The sequence below is a fragment of the Mastomys coucha genome, unplaced genomic scaffold (assembly GCF_008632895.1).
Source record: "Mastomys coucha isolate ucsf_1 unplaced genomic scaffold, UCSF_Mcou_1 pScaffold22, whole genome shotgun sequence".
NCBI lineage: Eukaryota > Metazoa > Chordata > Mammalia > Rodentia > Muridae > Mastomys > Mastomys coucha.
Genome location: NW_022196905.1, coordinates 107,467,608 through 107,490,386, shown reverse-complemented (window position 1 = coordinate 107,490,386; position 22,779 = coordinate 107,467,608). Strand labels below are relative to the sequence as shown.

The window sequence follows — 22,779 nt, the reverse complement described above, 5'->3', positions numbered from 1 at the left end:
GACTTTTTACCTTGCCGTGGACCACAGCATGTTCTCCGTGGAGGATGACTTTGCCTGGAGCAGACACCAGCAGGGCTTCTGACAACATGGCTCCTTAGACTCCTGAAAGAAAAAAAAGCAGAGAGAAAAACGTAAAGTTCTCTAGATGTTAGTTACAAACACCAGGAGGCTGGGCTTGGTGGTGCACACCTTTAATCCCAGCACTTGGCGGGAGGCAGAGGCAGGTGGATCTCTGGGGGTTCAAGGCCAGCCTGGTCTACAGAGTGAGTTCTAGGACAGCCAGAACCATGTAGAAAAACTGTCTCTTCATGGAACTACTATCCAGAATATGTTCCAGGATGACAGTGCAGTGAGCCAGTGGACAATGGAAAAAAAAATCTGGGTTCAGACCCAGCTCTTCCATCCCCAGCATGTCTTATGTAAACTGCCATGAATCTGTTTCACACACATCAGATAATAGAGGCAATTCTGGAGACTGATTCAAAAGACCAGAAGCAGCAGGGCCTGTCTGTCTGTCAAAGTAGCCTCTGGACTACACCGAACTACTCGGCAGTGACAGGTTCTCAGCTCCAGCGTTTATTACTATCACTGAGGCCGGCCCATGACCTCCAGGTGCACAGCTCAGTCGTGGAGTGCTTGCCTACCCTGAAGATGGTGTGGAAACGCGAGGTCTACATAAAATCATGCAGAAGAAAGAATTCTTCCCGGACGTTGAGACCACAACCAACCTGTCACAATTACAAACAAGGCTGCGGGACTCACCTGTTTCGCCCCGTATTGCACATTTAAACAAGAACTTCTGCAAGGCAGAGTCTCACAAAGTGTTTTTGCTGGATTTATAGGTGCATGCATTTTACACTGTTATAAATAATGAAAAATCACCCGGGTTCAAGGCTTCACTGGAACTCTCTCACACTAGCTACTCCACTGCAGACTAAGTAGCCCAGTCTACAGGACCCCAGTCTACGAGAAACTGTCCGATCTGAGATCGCCGACCTCTCGGATCGAGGAAACTAAGGCAGAGGACCGCGGCGCCCGGCCCTGGGTGTCCGAGTTCCGGTCCTCACGCCGCCTATCCCGCAGCCCAGGCCTCTCACCTGCCCGGATCAGCGCCCAGGTGAGCCGAAACCCCGGCTGTAGCTCCAGGTCTTCTCCATATCGGAGGGCAGAGCCCCAAGGAGGCGGGTGTGTCTTCCTGCGGCCAATCAGAGAGCTTGAGCCGAGGCTCCTTTTACGGATTGGGTCAAATATTAACCAATGGAAACTTCAAACAAGCCGAGATTTCCCCGCCTCTTTCTACTATTAACCCAATGGGAAACAAGTCCTGCGGAATGCTCCGCCCTGGTGCGAGTGTCCCAGGCCAATAGAAAACAGCGATTGAGAGGTGGCGCGGCCGGCTGCGGGGCGGAGTCACCACCGGGCCTGGACGGATGCCTGGCCGGGTCAGCCCCGGACGCGTTACTGTGCGCATGGCTGTGTGTACCTTTGGGGGCCGCCTCGGCCTGCGCGGGCTTCTCGGCGCCTCCAGGCTGCTTTGTCCCCGTTTCCAGAGCCGCGGCCCTCAGGGCGGGGAAGACGGGGACAGGTGAGTTTCAGGCTGGGAGAGTAACTCAACACGGAAGAGGACTAGTTAGATTTGTGTCCGTGGGTCGTCACACTGATGACATGCTATCTGTGGCCTGACGTCACCGGGGTCAGCATGGCGTCACAGGCCAGGATTTCCTGCACAAGTTATAACGCAGTCCAGCTGTGGTCAGTCAGGTCAGGGCATGACCTTGTGGGTTTTGTCCATTCCCCCAAGCAGTTTATTTGGATTAGGAGTAAGACACCAGGAAGACAGAGTAACACTTTGAAACTTGCATCAGGACTACCTTGAACTCACGATCAACTTCCTGTCCAGTCCTCTGATGTTCGAATAACCCTGTGAACTCACGTTCTAATTTTAAACTCTACATTTGTTACACACTGCTATTTGAAAATGGAAGACTCTTGAGAGAGAGCAAGGACTGGGGGTGTGGCCCAGTGGTACAATGTTTGCCTAGCATGCCCAAAGGCTGGGGTTCAGTTGCAGGCCTCAAAAAAAATTTTTTAAGTGAAAATACCATTTTTGAAATCTCATTTTGACAGTGTTTTTACCCCCTCAACACTCAAAACCTTAGAAAATGCAAGTGGCCCAGCTTTCTTTCCTCAAGAAGCCCCAACTTTGTGGTAGAGGGTCAGGTTTAGGGTAGACAAGAGGCAAGAGTTTGGGGAGGGTAATGGTCTAGATCAGGCTTGTAGTAGAAGAGCTCTGGGCATGAATACCAGCCCAGTCGCTTCCTGGAGATCTAGGGAGGTGAATCTGTGGACTCCAGTTTCCTCAACGGAGAAGCAAAGATAGCCTATGGCTAAGTTTGGGAGTGTGGGAGAAGCTGGAAGGCAGTTCCAGGAGCTAGGGCAATATGGAGTGATCAGTTAGTCCTTCCAGCCAGTATTTGCCAAGCATCCTTATTGGGCAGTACACTACAGCAGATACTGTACAGGTAGAGACGGGGACAAGAAACTGTCAGGAAGGGACAGCAGGGAAGTGGCTGACAGGAGATTGCCATCCCAAAGGCAGAGAAGTGCTGTCACCAAGGTTGCAGGCTGAAAGCTGGGTGTCACTCACCGAGGTGCACCCCGTAAGCCGTTCCCACTTACCTCGTCTTCGCATCTGTTTCTCATCAGGCCGCAGCCATCCTCGAAGGCAGCCAGGATCCCCAAGATTTACACCAAGACAGGAGACAAAGGTAGGCCGCACGGTGGCCATGTGATGGCTCTGAATATACATCCTAAGTATGAAGCCACAGGAAAAGTGCACTATTAAGTGTTTAAAACAAGTTGTAGGGCTGAAGAGATTGCTCAATGGTTAAGAGCACTGACTGCTCTTCCAGAGGTCCTGAGTTCAGTTCCCATTAACTGCACGATGGCTCACAACCATCTGTAATGGGATCTGATGCCCTCTTCTGGTGTCTGAAGACAGCAACAGTATACTTACATACATAAAATAAATAAATCTAAAAAACAAACAAACACAAAAACAAGTTTTAAGGAAGCCAAGCATAGTGCACACCTGTAATCCCAGCATTCAGGAGCTGTCACAAGTAGGAGAGTCACAAGTTTAAGACCAGCTAGGCTGATGTATCAAACTCCAGGCCAGTATGCACTACGTAGTAAAACCCTGTCTTGAACAAAGGGAATGACATGTTGTGGGTTTGGAAGTGTAGCTTAGTGGTAGAGTGCCCAGCTAGTATTCTGAAGGCTCTGTGTTCAACACCAGAACCAAAAAAAGATAAAAACCGTGGGGCAGTGTAAGGCAGAGTAATGGGTGAGAAAGATGGCTCAAGGTGAGCTTATTCGACTCTTCCCAGCACCCACAGTGGGTGGCTCACACCCTCCTATAATATAACTTCAGCTCTATAGGGATCCATTGCCTCTGACCTCTGTGAACACTTGGGCTCTATTGTGCATACATGCATACACAACATGCATACACATATATACATACATACATACACAACATGTATACACACATACACACACACACACACACACATATGTGCATGCCAGGGTCTCTCAGCATAGCTCTGCCTGTCTCTGAACTCCATTCAGTAGACCAGACTGGCCTTGAACTCAGATATTCGCCTGTCTCTGCCTTCCATGTGCTAGGATTAACGGTGTACACCATCACCGTCCAGCCTAAATTTAAAAAACATAAAAAGAATTTTTAGTCTATTTGGATTAGGACGTGTGTAATGGTAGGCATGGTGGCACAGACGTAATCCTGGTACTCTGGAGGCAGAGGCAGGAGGATCACTGTAAGTTTAAGGGCAGCTTGGGCTATATAGTAAGCCTGGCTCTAAAGAAAAGAAGAAAAAATGTGGGTATAGTGTGTGTGTGTGTGTGTGTGTGTGTGTGTGTGTGTGTGTGTGTGTATTTGTATGCCTGGGCTATATAGGAAGTTCTAGGCCCGCCAGGACATGAGACATTTCCTCTAAAAAGAAAAAATAATGTGTATTCAGATATGTCTAAGAGGTTTTCTCTTTGGCTTTGGGATGTTTTTAAATTGCAACTTATTTAGTGTATGTGTGTGTGTGTGTGTGTGTGTGTGTGTGTGTGTGTGTGTTCGTTGTGCCTATATCCCAATGCATATGAGGTCAGAGAACAGCTTGGAAAAATTGGTTTTCTTCCACCATCTAGTTCCCAGGGATTAACTTGGGTTACCAAGCTTGGCAGCAGGTGTCTTTACCAACTGAGCCATCTTGCTAATCCTGAAAGATTTTATCTTTGTCTGGTAGGCAGGAGAGAGATTTGATTTGTAGGAGAGAGAAATACACAAAAGTCCACATACTTTTCTTCTATTTTTTTAATAATAAAAATGTATTGCTTCAGTATTTATTAAATATCAGATGTAGTGTAATGGAGAAAAAGACCACTGTGGTACCATTTTCTGAAGTTTAAGACCATACAGATCATTAGTAGTGATTGTTTGGGTTATATCCTTTCAAACTAAAGTATACACACACATAGGATTTGCTTATCATCACTGAGCCATATGCAAACAAAGTGTCAGAATGATAGATGTTTTGTCTGTCACGTGTATATTACCAGAATGATAGAAAACATGTGTATAGAAGTAACAGATGTCAGATGGTGGTGTCAGTGCTATACCAGACAGGTTCAGGGACAGCTTCAGGTCACTCACAGATGGGGCACTGGGCTCACTAAGGCCCAGCAGTGGAATTCCATAGTAGCTGCTGGATGGGTGAGGCTTATGCTGGCCAGCTGGCCTTGGCTCCACAGGGGTGGAGTCAAAGAAACTGAGCTTCGTTCTGGATCTGACGTGGTCAGGAAGCAGGGCTACTTCTGTAACTGAAGGCACTTTATGACTTTTCTTAGAAGGTGGGAGCAGCCAGGCAGTGGTGGTGCACGCCTTTAATCCCAGCACTTGGGAGGCAGAGACAGGTGGATTTCTGAATTCAAAGCCAGCTTGGTCTACAGAGTGAGTTCCAGGACAGCCAGGACTACACAGAGAAACCCTGTCTCGCAAAACATAAACAAAACAAAACAAAACAAAATTACAAAAAAAAAAACAAAAGAAGGTGGGAGAGATGATAGTAGGGGAGGGGTGCTGGGACCCTGACAGAGATGCATATGTCTTTGTCATCAGCCAGGAGAGCTGATGCCTGGTCGCTTTTGCATGTCTTGCTCAGACATGGTTCCTTTGGTTTGTTTGCCACAGTGTGGGTATCGGATGCTCCTCTGTGAAGTCATCTGTACTTACCAACACTGCATCGGGCTCAGTGGCTGGATGGCACGAAGCCACACTGATGGCGCCAGGCAAGAGCTATGACCCAGGCTGACAGGAGACAGGATAAGCAGAGGTGTGATACCACAGGTGCCTTATTTCTTAAACAAGAGGCTCGTTGGTAGTTCCTAGCAAGCCAGGGAAGAAGAGGGCTAACCTTGGTGGTAGTGACCAAAAGGACACTTTATGCTTATGGTGCATGGACATACATGCAGATTAAACACCCACATATGGGAAATAAAATTAAATAGTTTAGGCATATCAGGAAACAATCTTTCTTTATAAGATTTGTTTTTTACTTTTATTTGATGTGTATGAGTGTTTGCCTACATGTATGTGCATGTGCCACATGAATGCCTGCTGCCTGTGGAGGCTGGAAGAAAGTGCCAGGTCCTGGGCCTGTAGTTACAGACTGTTGCAAGTCACTCTGGGTGCAGGGACCTGAACCTGGGTCCTCTGCAAGAGCAGCCAGTGCCCTTCACCACAGAGCCATCCCTCCAGCTCCTGCCCCACCTGTTGTGGAATAAATTTAATCTCAATCAGGGGCTCCTTCCCCTCCTTTGATTATTCAGTTCCCAGATAAAAGACACACAAGACCTTTAATTTATAATAAGCCTTGATCCACACTAAAGATATCTACTCTCTATGCTGTTAGAATCTCTTTTCCTGTCCATAACCCCGCATATGACTTACTGTGTTCCATCTGGGCTGCTCTTAACTCCAACTGGCCAGCCCTCATGACCATGATTTTAGGATTCTTACCCCATGGTGTCTTTTCTCTGCACCTTCCTCCCCCTCCCCTTCATGGTTCTCCTCAGACTCCAAGCCCAAGAAACTCAAGTCCCACCTCTCTCAGTTCTGCCAGCTATAATCTGTAGGCATCATTATTCACCAGTCAAGGATAACGTGGAGGGCAATGTCACATAGCATCACTTGGGTCTATAAGTAGACTCTCTAATCTCTGTGGCAGCCAAGCTTTAGGGGCCAGCATTGGGCATTATAGTATCAACCCACTACACCCACCCCCAAGGAAACCCCCAAACCTTAATGTGCTAAATATCTTTCCCCAGGGTTTTCCAGCACCTTCACGGGAGAAAGAAGACCTAAAGACGATCAAATATTTGAAGCTGTGGGGACCACGGATGAGCTAAGCTCGGCTATTGGGTAAGTGGCCTTGATGCAGTTAGCACTGGGCATCAGTGACTCATCCGTGTGATGTTCTCCGCCCTGCTGGAGGGTCCTAGAGGTTGCCCTGATGGATCTGTGTGAGCTGTTATGAGAAGTCAGCTCACACAGATTAGCTGGTCAGCTCCGTGAGCTACAGGTTATAGGTCTGACCCTGTCCCTCTGTCACCTATGCCTAGGAAATTTGTTTCCTTTTCTTTGTTTTTTGGGTTTTTTTTTTTGGTTTTTGGTTTTTGAAGATAGGGTTTCTCTGTGAAGCCCTGGCTGTCCTGGAACTCACTCTGTAGACTAGGCTGGCCTCGAACTCAGAAATCCTCCTGCCTCTGCCTCCCAAGTGCTGGGATTAAAGGCGTGCGCCACCACTGCCTGGCTCCTCTTCACCCTGGAAAGCCCTCCCACCATGAGCGGGTTAACTTGGGCATCTGGTGATGAGCGGGTTAACTTGGGCATCTGGTGATGAGCGGGTTAACTTGGGCATCTGGTGATGAGCGGGTTAACTTGGCCATCTGGTGATGAGCGGGTTAACTTGGCCATCTGGTGATGAGCGGGTTAACTTGGGCATCTGGTGCACTGCGTAGGTCTCTATCTCCTGCTGGACAGATCCCAGGTCTCCTGCTCTCTGCTGTAGCAACAGGACCAGCCTGCCCATGTAGAAAGAACAGCTGACTGGGGGTAGTAACTATGATAAAGGTGCCTTAGGAAGCAAATGCCCCTGTCCACGAGTTCTCTTTGTCGGCAAGACAAGGCTGCCTTAGCAGATGGAGCACATTAGCTTACGGCTCCCAGAGCACACTGTTAGGAACTAATTCTTCCTCGTCCTCTTAGGTTTGCCATGGAGTTGGTCACAGAAAAAGGCCACATATTTGCTAAAGAGCTTCAGAAAGTAAGTCACTCACACTGGGGCCTTTTGTCCTCATAGCCTCAGGTGTCACTGCCTCCCCCATCGGTTGCTTCTTTGCATCACAGTAGTTAATCACTCTTGAGAACTACACGTCCTTATTTCTGAAATAAGGACACATACTCCTCCAGAGGTGAGGGATATTGTGTGAAGGGTGACTCTGCTCTCCAGGGGGTATTCAGCAACACCGAAGGATATCTGTGTTTGTCACATCTAATGGTGAGAAGGCTCCTGGCATCAGTATCCTACATTGCCTGGGACAGCCTCTTGGCAAAGGACAACCCAGTGCCAGGGGCCACAGCCCAGGCTGAAGAGCCTTGCTTGGGAGCCCTGCTGCATTTGAGTCTCAGTGAGGTGGACCTCTGTGTGCTAGCGCTGCTGTCGAGTTCCAACTGGCATCTGCTAGCAGGGTCACTCTAGGATGCCGTGGGATGCCGAGGTTGCCCAGGCTTCACTGTAGTCTGGTTGGGGCCTGTGTGGATCCCAGGAATGGACAAGTGTCCTCCCCGAGTCACCCTGCCCCGCTGACCACTGCCCTCCATGGGCTATCCTTCACTGTTTAGGTGGCACTGGTACGTTTGGTCCAGTGAATTAAACTGCAGTTGTTAGTGTAGAGAAAGGAGGAAACCACCTGGGTGCGGGGTGCCTCTTGCTCAGAGCCTAGCAGACCCTCTCCTCCCTCAAGCCTGGCTCAGGAGGTTTCGTGGTGTTTAGACTTACGACAGTTGGGTTCACAGTCCAACAGGCCCAACACAGTCCACAAACGGCCTTTCTCCTCACCCTTGTTCCCAGATCCAGTGCACGCTGCAGGATGTCGGCTCCGCCCTGGCCACTCCGAGTTCCTCAGCCAGGGAGTCTCACTTAAGTAATTCCTAGCCTGCTCAGGGAGTTCCTGGGGTCTTTGGGTGAGGGCTGCCCCCGAGTGTTGCCCATCGGGATCTTGGGCCCCAGAGCTCTTTGGCAGGGCAGACATCCTTGCTCTCTGCCTTGAGAGAGAAGTTATCCTCGAGGCTGATGGTAGTGGGACACCCACACAGGAAGGGGTGCTTCCCAGTGGTCTGGTAGCATGCTTACAGTAGGGCCTCTCTGCCCTTGACTCCTTAGAGTACACAGCCTTCCAGGAAGGGCCTATCCTGGAGCTGGAACGGTGGATTGACAAGTACTCCAGCCAGCTCCCCCCGCTCACGGCTTTCATTCTGCCTGTAGGTATTTTGGGGGGGGGGGACTCAACCTGGCGTGGCGGGGTGGGTGCTGTGACAGAAACTCAGGCTTGCCAGTAGTCCCAACTGTAGCTTTTCCCAGCAACAGAGCCACCCCCAGCAACCCAGTCTCTCTCAATGGCAGACTGGCTCTCAGGGATATGCCTGGTAAGGCTCTGGGGGGCAGAAGCCTGCCCAGCATAGGGCAACGGTGGCCAACACTCACTCTCTCTTTCAGTCTGGAGGCAAGAGCAGCTCTGCCCTTCACTTCTGCCGGGCTGTCTGCCGCCGAGCCGAGCGACGGTAAGAGTTCCAGAGGCCAGCAGAAGCCTCGTCATTATCTGAGCCACCAATTCTTCCCTAGGTGTCTTCATTGTATGTGTCCTGAGTCCTGTATCTTGGAGGGGACGTGATAAGTCACTCATGCTGCTCAGAGGCCAAGCAGCGTTTTTCTGCTCTGAGAGCCACAGGCTCCCTAGGATGGGGGCTGAGGAGAACATCATGAGAGGACCCTGCTGGAAGCCACAGAAAGGACCGCAAGAGGCCCTGTGGTTGGGGGGACCCCAGAGAGAATTTGTCTACATCTCAGGCATTTCTTATAACAGTTCGGGTCTCCAGGGGTCAGGAGCAGGTCAGTGAGATTCTGGGGATCCACAGACTCTCAGATAGCAGCCTTTTTCCTTCACAGAAGACTTGAATCTGGACATTCCCAGATGCATCCTGGGTGACAAAAAACACTTGGGCCTCCAGAGAAACATGGTCATTTGTACAGTCACCCACATCAACAGGGCTTACTTATAGCATCAACTGTGGAGTTTAGCTCAGCAGCACATGCCCAGCAGAAGTGCAGGGCAGAGCATGAGACTGAGCTGGGGTCGTACCTTAGTGCAGCTGACAGGCCCCAGCCATAGCAGTGGCCTACCAGAAGGCTCTCAGGGCAGGAGGACACCTAGGTGAAGAAACCATGCTGAGTGGGAGGTGCCGGCAGGCAGGACTAGACGTAAGACTTCCTGGGCCGATGGCCAAGTATATAGTCTTGGATAAGTCCAAACCCAATACCCCGCAGGCTAGCTAGGGGAGGACCAGCTGGGATCAGGCAGCGCAGGAGGTGGGATGGGGCCACGTGATTACATGCAGCCAGGTATGGGACTTCCAAGTAATTAGAATTATAATTTAGGATGAGTTGCTCCTTGGGGATTAAGGCTAGATAAAACCCCTTCTTCAAGGACTAGAGGTTTATAGCCCTGCCCATGAAGGAGTCCAGGCCAGGCTTTGCTGGCGCAAAGGCGAGCAGACTGGGCTGCTGGCCAGCTTACCCTCAGCTTGCCTTGCTTTGGGTTGTGTACAGAGTTGGGTACAGGTATCTCCTCCTTCACTGCCCAGGCCATGTTGTGTATGCCCAAGATAAGAGGTTGGCTGAAGCAGTGGCAGGTACTCTGTGTCTGGTTGTAGTTGTCAGGACTGGGTTTGAATAGTGAGGTCAAGCAGCAGCCATTCGTGTCCCAGGCTCCAGTATGTGAGCCTTGCTCTATAACCTGCCTGTGTGTTCTCTCGTCACAGTGTGGTGCCTCTTGTCCAGATGGGAGAAACAGATGCAAACGTGGCCAAGTTCTTAAACAGGTGCTTAAGTGGAGTGTGGCAGGTCTGTTTGACCACCAGGGACCTGTGGGTCATAGCAGTATGAAGAGTCCAAGAGCATCCGTGGCCAAGCCCCTCCCTCCATTATGTATATTGGAGCATGCTGTGTCCCAGGTAGTCCTGTACCACTATGAGGTCAGGCTCTGCTTAGGAAATCAGAGCCAGCAGAGGCAAACCTAAACAAGGGTCAGGTGGTCTTAGGGTCTGCTCATGGAGACTGTTCCCAAGTCTTGATGTTGGCCCATGGTAAAGCAGAGTGTGTCCACCCAGCATCTCTCCCCGAGATGCCCAGGCGGCCCACAGCCAAGCCATGCTGAGCTCTGGTCCCAGTGCTCTGAGCAAGGCTACTCCAGGAGTGCATTGCCCTGTGCGACGCCTCTGCCCCGCAGACATGCTTCTGTTCTCTACTGCATCTTGGCTCCGGTGGTGCTAGAGCAGGCCAGGCAGGAGCCCAGGAGCTAGTGAAGAGCTTAGGGAAACATGGGGGCTACACCCCAGAAGCTGCCTAGCAAGACAGGAAGTGACCTGACAATGCCTAGCTGTAGGCTTACCTGTGTCCTGTATTACCCTCCACCCCAGGATACAGACTAGCTTGGATCCTCAGAATCCTTCCTTCTGGGTAGTGTGTCATCCAGGTCAGAAGCAGCAACCCTGAGGATACCTGCTGACCCTACAGTGTTATGTGGGTCAGGGTGGGTCATGCAGGTTCCAGGGAGTCACCAAGAAAGCAGCACATGGTTGCCCCAGGAACACAAGCCTCAGAAGGGTAATGCCAGGGCAGAGTCTTGTCTGATAGTCAGGAATGGGTCCCTAGAGTTAGAATCAGGGCACCAGATGGAAGGGGAGGTCTGTGGAGCTGGACACAGGGTAGGGGCAAGCAGGAAGGTGTGGAGAAGCGACAGATGCTTGCTTTCAGCCTTCAGGAGGTCAGAGCTTCGAAAACACCTGAGGCAGGTGTGGCGTTGTCTCCTAGGCTGTCCCTTTCCCTGCAGAAGGCTTCCTGCCCTGAGCCCATCACTGCTGGGTCCAACAAAGAGCTGGGGGGCTATAAACTCCTATCATGAGAATACTGCAGACCGCTGATCCTCAAGTGGGACATCAGCAGTGTCTAAAGACAGTTTGGGTCGTCATAGTGGGTACTGGGTGCCACTGATACTTAGTATGTAAAGACCAAGAACGCCATTGACCACCCGACATACACAGGAGAGCCCCAGCCATGAAGACTAATCCAGAACGTTGGTAGTTCTGAGGTCATGATCCACCTAAGGCCTCTTTATTCAAAATATAGCTCTGGAAGAGCAGAGGCTGGAGCTGGCTGACCTGCAGGCTTCTGGGCCTCTCCTGGGCTGGGTACTTTTTGGGCAACTTTATTGGGTTCTGTTATCTACCACTCTTCCAACCAACCCTCAGCACTAGGGAGGAGAGGAAGAAGGTTAGAGGGGGAATTGGGCGTAGACTTCTTCAGACTACTTTCTGATTAGGGGTGTCCAGGTCCAGTCTCTGTCATCAGGATATCTCCAGCCACCAAAACAGCTATTCAGCAGGAGCAGCCGCCACAGGCCCTCTCGGGACTTTCCCATGTACACCTTCTCCAGAATCCCCAAATTTAAACTATCTGCAACTGGCAAAAATCAAGCCCCTCCTGGAGCATGAGATAATCACGGTCACCAGCTGTGGACAAACTGAAGCAGCCCCATATCCCATAACCAGGAATTACAACAAAAACATACCCACCTAACATAACTGGGTTTCTAAAGAAACCAGAATTCTCACTACACCCCTGAATTCCAGACCTAGCATGCCTGTCGTTGGAAGTATAGCAGCTCAGGAGTGGGTAGCCTTTCCTGTCCTGGGTGTACCGTAGCCTGTGCCATCCATTCACATTCCATTCACCCTTCCTCCCTGAAGGCAGGCAGGGGCCGGCTCCACCAGTCAGTCCTCTCACATCCTTCTTGTTGCTTCTCCCTGCCCTCCAGGCTCAGCGATTACCTCTTCACTGTAGCCAGATATGCAGCCATGATGGAGGGCAGCCAAGAGAAAATATACAAGAAGCATGATGTGTGAAGCATGAAGGCATGGTGGGTGAGTGGTCAACTCCAGACTGAGAGCGAGAGTAAAAGTGGGGATGGGCTAAAGACTCAGCATTGCCTCATGCCCCCCGACCCCCAGGGACCTCTGAGACTCTTGGCTTCTCCTGGCTGTGTCGAACATGTCAGCTGAGTTCCAAACAGCAGGAAGGCAAGGTACACTGGAGGCCACGAAGAGGACAGGCCACTTGGAATTGAGAATGAACATGGGGAAGGTTTGAACCATACACTTGGGTGCTTTCTCTCTCTCTCTCTCTCTCTCTCTCTCTCTCTCTCTCTCTCTCTCTCTCTCTCTCTCTCTGTGTGTGTGTGTGTGTGTGTGTTAGAGAGAGAGAGAGAGAGAGAGAGCAAGAGCACACTGCTAACTCAGGCTGTTCAAGGACTTGGAATGTACCAGAGGCCCCTGGAAATGTAATTGTGATTTACCTGCGCCGATGGGGCTTTAAATGTCACATTTATAAAGGGAAGGCAGGCAGGCTTGAGGAGTTTAGTCACCTCTGAGCCGCCCATCACTGCCACAGTGTCGGGGAAAGACAGCTGCAGGTCCACGGGAGGTGCAACTCGGAGAATCCTCTCCATCAGGGCAGGAGGCAGGTGGCTCTCCCTGCCCCGCCCGGCAGTGGCAGAGATGCGGTCTTCAGCCTGACACATGCTCTCTATGTCCCTTGGCTGGTCTGTGCTTCCGTCAGCCACACCATGTTAGTCTGTGCTTCTGAGAGCCACACCATGGCTAGTCTGTAACTCCACTGGCCACCACTGCTTCCTCTCCCTGTGAAGTGACATCGCAGTGACACTTGTGTCCTTGGGAAGAGGGATATTTAGAAAGGCTGGAAGCAGCCCTGAGAATCTCATGGTAGGCAGTGGCTTAGGAAGGGCAAGTGTAAGACACCTGAGGACTCAGCTCAGTGACCATCTCTTCCCTGTGCCCTTGCTTGGCACGCCTTCTATACTAGGTGTGGGTGGACCGACTCCTCTAGCTGTCTTGTTGGTCAATCATCGAGCCTTTGGTTTCAGCTGTGCATCTTCTGGGTCCCGTGAAGGATAGATGCCCAGCAGGGAGGAACACCCCAGGAGGCTGACCTGTCCAATGCTGTTGCGGCCACCATAGTGAAACATGGATTGGGTACAGAGTTGGTTGCTATGTGTGCCAGACCAGAGACAGGAGGCACAAGCTTAGGGAGCTTAAGCATCATGCTGTTAGTCTGGGCCTAGCAGGGGAAGCCATGTTCCAAGAGCTTGCAGTAGCCCAGATACTCTACTACAGCTCTAGGTCTTCCTAAAAAAGACAGTATGAACTCAGAATAGGAAGCCACACCCCTAGCCTATGCCCAACTGCTTTCAGTACCCAGGTCCAGATGTTGAGTGGCACTCGAAAGGTTGATCCCTACCTTCAGGCTCCAGGCATTGCCTAGCCTTGTGCGTACCACCCACGCTCCTCATAGGTGAGTCCCACTGCAGGGATAGAGTTCACATTTCTACAGGAAGGGAAACTGAGGCTCAGCACTGACCTAGGCTGTGGCCACATCACACACACACACACACACATCACCCACGGGCACTTGACAGTCGTTTTAATCATGACCTGGGCTGCAGCAAGCAATGCCAGCCACTAACAGATTGCTGTCGCATCTCTCAGCCGAGTCTCCCTTAACTGACACTTCACAGCTATTGTTAATGTGCATTTCTCATCGAGTCATTTTCAAAGCCTGAACTTGTAGCACATCCCAATGATAAATGTCCCTGGTTCCAAGTCCCCTGTCAGCTGCAGTGTCACCCTTACCCCCTCCCCAGTACCTCCCGACAGCCCATCCAGTTTTACGATCTCTCTGTCCCAGTGATCATGGCTGAACCTTTAAGAATCCGGATGCATTTCAAGTTTAATTGAATAAGATTCTTTGTATAATAAATTCCACATGAATGCTACATAAATCAGTGCCTGGAAGGATTTGTGGCTCATCTCTTCCCAGATGGGGTTTGAGGATCCTGCTGGCAGTGCGCTGCCCAAGCTGGTCCTGTCCTGATCACCAAGAGGAAGAAATTTGTCTTTGGGGTTCTGGCAGGGGGCGTGGCTTCCACTGTCAAAGCCCAGAGCTGCTCTCTGAGTCCCTCCTGAAGGATGGCGCTTTGTCCAGGCTGGGCAAAGGACAAGCGGGTTGGGGTCTGGGAGGTTTGGGGGAGGGGTCTCAGCCACTTTATGGAATTGGAACCCCCAAAGCCATCAGTCGGTACCTTACGAATCCTGGGGGAAGCTGTGCACACTCTTTGGGGTGGAGCGCATGCTCTATCTCAGTTGGTTGCTAAGTCTGGATGCATCCCAGAAGTTGATGTAACCCCAAGGTAAGATTTCCACGCAAGCTGGGCACTGTGGCACATACCTGTTGTCCCAGCCACCTACAGGGCTGAGGTAGCTGGATTCTGTGAACAACCTGGGGATTTAAGGCCAGCCTGGGCAACATAAGACCACTCTCTTCAAAAGCTAAGTGTAGATCCATGGGCAGCTTCCTCAAGCAGCCACTTAGGGGTTCATATAGCCCCAGCCTCGAGGGCCTGGGTTTAGAGAGGCTGCTGGGGACTCAGATGGCACTGGAAGAACAGTGAGTGATCTGCGGGCACAGTTTCCCTCTGGCTTCCCCAACCCAGGTCTGAGAGCAGCCTTGTCACTTCCCAGCGTCTGAGCCCCAGACATGCTGGTCATCTTTTCCCTCTTGCCCCATCTCTGGTAAAATGATGAGTCTTCACACTTTATGGTCACATAAGAGCTTAACTTGGGAATGTTGAACAAGGGCCTTGCAAACGCTAGCTGCTGTTACTTGAATTCAAATTATAGCTTTCTCACATCTTAGCTGAGTCACCTTGAGCAATTCACTTAGCTACTGTGTAGTCCAGGCTGGCCTGGATCCTGCCATCCTCCCACCCGAGTGCTCCTTGGTCCTCCAAAGTAGTGGCATTAGCTTGGTGTACCACTGTGCCTGGCACTCTGTCTTTGTAACGGAATAACAGCAACTGCCTGAGGTGGCGGCTGACGCTGAGGGCCTGGCCCATGTGGCTATCATAGCTCAGCAGCTCTGTCCTCTTCAGATCACATCCTGAGCTCCAGGTGTGGAACCAGGCTCTGGGACAGGGTGTTATTACAGAGCCAGCTGGCCTCAAATGAGAGATCCTCCTGCCTCGGTTTCCTGAGCACTGTAATTCCAACTATGTGTCACCTTGCTCAGACCAGAACTTTGCAACCCCTCCCACTGTGGGCTGGTGAGATGGCTTGGCAGGTAAGGGCACCTGCCACAGAATTTATGTCCCGAGTTTGACCCCTGGTGGAAGAAGACAGGCTCCCAGGAGTTGACCTCTGACTTCTGTGCACGCACATTACATGTGTGCCTGTAAACATACATATAGAAAGGGAATAGAGAGCATTTTATCCACAGCAGCCCCAGCAAGCTGCCATCAGCACCTTTGTTACAAACACAGAAGCTGGGGCTTCTCCGTGCCTGATACCAAGTCCACTCTGGGCCTTGAGCTTGGACCTCAGCCTGCTCAGCGTCTCGTTCCCCAGGGTGGCCTCCTTGGGCAGCTAGCTATTAAGGTAGGACTGGTAATTAAGTGGGGGTAGGCTGCTTCTCTAGGAAAGGAGGAAAGAATTGAAAAGCTCCCAGAGGACCCTGGTTGGCCCAGCCGGAAGCAGCCATTCCAGAGAAAACACAAGACATAGGTGCCAATTCAAAGTGACACAGGCAAAAGCTGCCAGAGACCCAACCCAGTAGATGGCACAAAAGCATCCTGATGACTCCAGACCCAGGGTGCAAGGTGACCTCTCTATCTGCCGGCCCCATCCATAGAAGCGACTCCGAGTAGCTGATCTCAGGTCACAGGCCCTCTGGTCCTCCTTGCCAGCCATCTGTAATGCCCACATCCCTCCCCAGCTAGTAGGTGCCTTTATTTATGATCACCTTGGAAGGGTCGAGCAGACATATGTTGCTAAGGGGCATTTATTCTTGTTTATAAAATTTATGGCTTCACCTCGATTACACACTGTCAAAACGGGAAGGATCGGCCCCAAAGCCTCTTGCCGCCTGACTGCCTCAGACGAGCGTACATCTGTTAACTCCATGGGAGCTGTGCAGGGAAATCAGGTCCGCTATAACTCAAGCTCGCTGTCCTGCCACGAGGGGTGAGCTGCAGGCCTTGAGCACACACCCAGGCGTGCATGTGGGCAGGGAAGCGGCTGGCGGCTGTGGCACCCATGCCAGGTGACCAGCTGCACAGACTCACCGTGGCCTCCGTCAAAGGTGCTTTGTGCTGGAAGAAGAGGCCTTTGGGGTACAGCGGCAGCACCCCAGCAGCTAGAGAGTGTTCTGACCTGTGGCTTCCCACCTATCCATGTCATGAGAGAAAAGCATGAGTCCCCAGTGCAGGGAGAGGAGGCAGGCATGAGATTCAGGACAACTAGGTACTGCTGACGACAGTCTAGAGAGGGTTTGTCCCAGGCCTGCAAGTCCAAGCCCAAGCATCTCAAAGGGAAGCATCTCTCAGCAGAGCCGAGAGGGCCCCAACTCAGCAGTGTTGCTCACTGCAATGAAACCACTGGAAACTAGTGCTCAAGACAAGGCAGTTCAACAACTGCAACATTTAACAGCGAGGGACCGTAAGGAAGGTCACGGCCACTGAACATACACTGCTAGGTAGTGAGAGGTATGAGGGCCTGCTACAAAATGCTGTGTAGCAAGCAGCACGAATCCTGTGAAATCAACATGCATGTGTATACACTGCACAGAGATGTGTATGCCAACACTGCCTGCCTCTGAGGGGGTGGGGAGGGGACTACGGGTGATGTGAGCACTTACTCCTTGTTTGCCTGGATTTCCTAATTTTTTTGGCAGTAGATTTAGGTTAGATTTAGAAGAGCTCCATGTGTAAGAGACAGGAAAAATGGGAGGAAAAAGAAAGCCAGGCAAAGCCAGGCGGTGGTGGCACATGCCTTTAATCCCAGCACTAGGGAGGCAGAGGCAGGCAGATTTCTGAGTTCGAGGCCAGCCTGGTCTTCAGAGTGAATGAATACCAGGACAGCCAGGGTTACACAGAGAAACCCTGTCTCAAAAAAAAGAAAGAAAGCAAGCAAGCCAGGCATGGTGGCAGCTCAGTTGTAGGATGCTTGTCTAGCCTGCATCCAAACAAAGCCTTGGGCTTGGTCCCCAACACAGAATAACTTGGTGTGTTTGGTCCATGCTGCTAATCTCAGTACTTGGGAGGTGGAGGCAGTGGGTCAAGTTCATCTTGGCTACATATCAAGTTTGAGGCCAGCATGGGCTACATGAGATCCTGGCCAAAGTGGGGAAATAGACCTAAAAGGACGAGATGTCCCCTGCATGCACTGTGTCACCTCCTTCCCTGGGCACAGCTGGAGTCATGGTAGTCCCTGGAAGATGACATCCCACTGAACCTCCCTACTAGCCATGGGTGCCTTCTGATGATGTCTTAGTCAGTCTTCAATTGCTGTGAAGAGACGTCCGTCATAATCATGACAACTCATAAAGGAGGACATTTCACTGGGGCTGGCTTACAGTTCAGAGGTTCAGTCCAATACCATCATGGTGGGAAGCCTGCAGGAGGACTTGGTGCTGGAGCTGAGAGTTCTATGTCTTAATCCACTGGCTGAGAGAGACTCTGGGCTTGGCCTGGGCTTTGGAAACCTCAAAGCCCATTTTCTCCAACAAGGCCATGCCTCTTCATGCCCTCAAATAGTGCCACTTGCTGGCAACCAAGCATTCAAATCTATGACCTATGTGGGCCATTCTTATGCAAACCAACCTGTGCTGTTCCCTTTCTGCATTGACAGTGGATGGCTGGAGGCTGGCTGTGACTGGAGACTTGGCTCCTACTCTAGAGCAACTGAGGAGGGCAGAAAAGTGTTCCCATCCCTTGCAGGATGCCTCCCTGGGGGATAGTCTACATTACCATGTCAGCCAAAAGTTGAGGGCACTGTCATCTCTCTCTCGTCTGTCCATGACAGCATCCTGAGTCGTCAGCATCATCCCCTCTGGACCAAGGGGCACGCTGACAAGTGGAAAGCCGAGGCTAACACTAGATAGTTGGCAAGTGGCAAGGTCGGGACTCAGTCCCAGTCTTCAGTAGCAGACGCAGGTCCTTCTCCTCTGTCCTGCTGTGAGCAGAGGGGCTTACCACAGGAAGGGAAAAAGAAGAAATTCACTGGGTTGACAGCTATAAGAAGGCTGATCCAGGAGGCCAGACTCTATAGAAAGGAATTTGGTAATCGACTAGTAATGCCTGTCGTGGCTCAGAGATACAGAATGAGAGTCATGCTTTTGATACTTCGAGATTCTTAGGGTAAAACCATCACTGATCTCAAAGGAGGGGACACTTCTTAGAGAGGTCTGGTCTCCAGACTGCCTCAGGGGGATCACACTACCCCTCCAAATCAGACCCTCAAGATGGTTCTCAACACTCCAAGAGGACTAACTGAGGGAAATTTTCCAAGAGCTTTGAGGTGACAAATCAGGGCCATAGATCTCAAAGAGTCAAATGCTTATAAATCTGACTAATTAATTAGTCAGCCCTGACGAGCTCCCCACCATAATTCAGCATCTGCAATTAGATTTCATATTAAAGCATGCAAATTCAAGATTAAACCCAGAGACATGGTGTGACAGCTCCACCCCCTCCAGCCTCCCCATCCAGCACCACGGACTCCTCGGGGTGCAAATTCCAGAACCTTCCATTCCAAGGCTTTGTCTCTCAGGTCCCCACTGTGGTGCAGTGCAGTGCCCAGCAGTATGAGGAACCAGTGCCAGTTCCTCTTCAGGAAGATGGCTATATTTTCATAGGGCAAACATTTTGGTCCAGGGACATTTGGTTACAAAGTCCTGCAGCCAAAGGTCATGAAGGAAACCTCTGAATAAAGTGTAGGCAGTGCTGCCTGACCACCGTAGAGCAGGGACACCATTGTCATCAGGGAGCAGAGGCTTTGGCACACACACACACAAACACACACACACACACACAAACACACACACACAAACACACACACAAACACACACACAAACACACACACACACATACATGCACACACACACGCAAACACACACACACACGCAAACACATACACATACACACACACAAACACACACACACAAACACACACACATACACACACACAAACACACACACACACACAAACACACACAAACACACACACAAACACACACACACAAACACACACACACAAACACACACACACACAAACACACACACACATACACACACACAAACACACACACAAACACACACACACAAACACACACATACACACACACACGCATACATACACACACACAAACACACACACACAAACATACATACACACACATATATACATACCTGTATATATATACATATGTATATATACACATATATGTACACATATATATAGATATATACACATATATATACACAGGCATATAAACACATATGTATATACATATAAACACATATGTATATACACACATATACACATATATGTACATACATTTACACACATATATGCACATGTATATACACATACACACACACATATATATATACATATATATATGTACATATATATATATATGGAGATCTAGATATAGGTAGATAGGAGGGAGGTGCCAATGATCTAAAGGGCTGCACAGTCTTGCTGTTCACAGTGTGCAATGACGTTTTGACCAGTGAAGGGTCACATTTATGACAGTGGCAGACCATGCAACATCATAGCCTTATTTGTGACTAAGTTCTGTGTGTCCATATGCTGATAAAATAGCAGGGAACACGTGTCTGAGAAGGTATTCCCACCAGAAAGTGATGCGTGGCTAGTTTAATCCATGGATGGTTGGGCGGGCAGTTGACAGCTGGCTTTGGTGACTTCCCTTGCCTGCATAAATGCTCATGCGTGTGCCACACTTTGTACTATAGCCACATTTGATCTCAGTAGCCCTCCCTGGGAAGGGGCCAGCGCCATTTTGCCGGCCTGGAGAGGACTTGTGACTGCTTCCAACCACAGTGAGGAAGGGGCCATGGTGGATTGTTCAGAGCCTGAATCTTCACCCGGGTGAGCTTTGGAAAGGAAGGAAGCAGCAGGCGCCTCTGGGGACAATGTTATGTAGGCATTTCATCAATGGCATCTGGTGGGCTTTTCCTTATGGAGCATGATCCCTATAATGCTTCCTAACTTGCGCATGACCAGAAATCATCTTCCTAGTTCCCGTGTGGTGACTGGCTTTCAACAGACACTGAATCCCAGGCCTGTGCGATACCTGGCACAGTTAGCTTACAATGTCAGGACCTAATGTGGAAGGACAACACCTGAGCCAGGCCCATCTCCTGAACCTCCATGAGACACTGTGCACTGAGGATAGACCACCCCTTCGTGCCCATGGCATCCTGGAGACCCAGCTTCTGTTTCCACTTCCCAGGGGTCCTGAGCTGCCCTGGCTTCCACCTGTGGCACGGGTACATGGCCCAGCGACACTATGGGATGTTTCTGAGGCTCAGCTGGCTCCTGCCACGGGATGTTGAAGAACCCTGGATGACTAGAGACCACCCCAGATGGAGGCAGGCTGTTTCCACTTGATCGGCTCTTGGTGGGAGGAACCAACAGCTTGTTTCCCGGGGACCACTGGCATAACACACCAAAAGGGAAAACCAGGAACTCTGGTTGCTACTGTACAGCCAGTGGCATGCCCACCATCAATTATGAAAATATTTGGGAGCTGAGGGACGAGGAAGGCATTCATACAAGAGGCACCCACAGTGTCCCTCTCAGTGGAACGCATTTGGATGCAGGAGCCATGTCTATGGCAGACCCTTATCTTGCCTGGTTCTCTGCCTTGGCTGGCGAGGGGTCTTTGGATCACGGAGCTCCAGTGAGCTGAAGGGTAAGGTCCTGGCCTTTTTCTTGCCTTCCTGTCTGTGGTAAGTGTCTAAAGGCTCATGGGAGAGTGAATACCACAAAGCATGCTGTCTGGAGCACCCCCCAAGACTTGTTCTTCCCTTTGGCTGGGAACTGGGGGCCAGCAGCTGTTCCATGGCCTGTCACTTCCTCTGAGTTTGCAGGACTTGGGAAGCCAGAGCTTGGGAGTTTAGTCTTTCAAAAGCCAGCAGGAATACACCAACACAGGCATGCCCAGGAGTGATAGGGAAGAGCTGCAGACAAAGGGCAGAGCATCCCTTCCACCTTGCCAAGGGGCGTCTCCCACCTTTCTGACCACCCAGCCCTGATGAGTGCTTTGGTGTAGCAGTGTTCCGACCTGGAATACTAGGGGATAGTTTCCTAACCTCACTTTTCCTAGCTGTTGAATGGGTATCATAATGGAGTGACACAGGGCACTGGACAGAGTGGCCAGGAATGTGATGACTTTTTTTTTTTTATTGGATTATAACTCCTTGGAGTAGGGACAGAACCAATACTGCTTGTGGCTGTTCTAACACTCATCCCAGCCCGAGGCACAGTTCTCTGGGCCTATTTGTTAGGTGAATGAATGCCTGTCAGGCTTCCTGGGCCAGCTCCCGGCTGGAACACCTGCCAGCTGCTTAGCCCATCTGGCACCATCTGGGCCAGTGACAAAACCTTCCAACAGACTGTACCAAAGCCCCTACAGTATGCACAGAGGGTCCTCCCTCCCCTGGTCAGTGTCCTGTGTGGGACAAAAGGTTACAGAGGGCACAGGAGCCCCTGTAGGGACAGGATCATGGATGCAGATGCCTGGCAGGAGGTGCCTAGAGCTAGCAGAGGCCCAGTGGGCAAAGCAGCACCATGTTTGCCCTGGTGTAGCTTTGCTTTGGTCTCCCCCAAGGACCTCTCTTCCAAGCCTAACATTGCCTGCCTGTTTGCCACCCCGACTGACTTCAAAATCCCAATTTGGAAGATAGCCTGAGCCCTGAGCCCCTGCTCCCCCATCCAGCATACTCTCCCCCAGGCAGAGGAGTCACACGGGCCCAGGACTGAGTCTCAGTTGTGGAGTTTTTGAGTTGTGATCTCCCGCAAGCCTGTTCGCCTCTCTAACCCAAGGTAGACTGAGGTCAGCTCCAGCTGAGTTCATAAGATCCCTGGTAGATTTACAGCGATCATCCGTGCAGAAGCCGGATGAAGTAGGCAGAGCAGACCGACAGCCTTGGTTATCAGTTTGGCATGTGGTACCCATGCTGACCTTGGGCCAGTGGTGCCTCATTTTCCATCATGCCCCACCTTACCCGTCTGCTCTTGCTTCTGACTCTGCCACAGTGACTCCCTTTCTGCCTCCATGGTGAAAACTACAGAGTGAGCACACGCAGTTCCCTTCTGAGCCTCTCCATCGAACCTGTGCATGATTTGCCCATGAATGCAGAGACTACTCTGGCTTCAACTCAGAGATCTTCCTGCTCCTGCATCCTGAGTGATGGGATTAAAGGTGTGTGCTACCA

General features: G+C 50.8%; 2 protein-coding genes across 5 annotated transcripts in view; one reads left to right on the top strand and one right to left on the bottom strand.

Annotated features, from left to right (window-relative positions):
• Mvk (mevalonate kinase) overlaps positions 1-1,594 on the bottom strand; it is an 18,386-nt gene extending 16,792 nt beyond the window's left edge. The window contains exons 1-3 of the mRNA XM_031337488.1: positions 1,484-1,594; positions 1,098-1,195; positions 11-102 (exon numbers count right to left, since the gene is read on the bottom strand). Coding sequence (XP_031193348.1) covers positions 11-88 — 78 coding nt within the window. The 5' untranslated portion in view covers positions 89-102; positions 1,098-1,195; positions 1,484-1,594. The remainder of the gene's footprint in view (positions 1-10; positions 103-1,097; positions 1,196-1,483) is intronic.
• Positions 1,370-22,779, top strand: Mmab (metabolism of cobalamin associated B). 4 transcript variants are annotated; one of them, XM_031337495.1, is made up of 10 exons: positions 1,370-1,585; positions 2,707-2,768; positions 6,397-6,490; positions 7,337-7,394; positions 8,202-8,274; positions 8,514-8,611; positions 8,847-8,911; positions 10,169-10,228; positions 12,223-12,328; positions 22,601-22,779. In XM_031337495.1, exons 1-9 carry the CDS (start codon positions 1,431-1,433, stop codon positions 12,308-12,310), a joined length of 753 nt encoding a protein of 250 aa, XP_031193355.1. In that variant the 5' UTR covers positions 1,370-1,430; the 3' UTR covers positions 12,311-12,328; positions 22,601-22,779. The 4 variants fall into 4 exon arrangements, with proteins under 4 accessions (XP_031193355.1, XP_031193354.1, XP_031193353.1 ...); XM_031337494.1 differs by lacking the exon at positions 22,601-22,779 and adding an exon at positions 12,416-14,262 and having other exon boundaries at positions 12,223-12,324; XM_031337493.1 differs by lacking the exon at positions 22,601-22,779 and adding an exon at positions 12,416-14,262.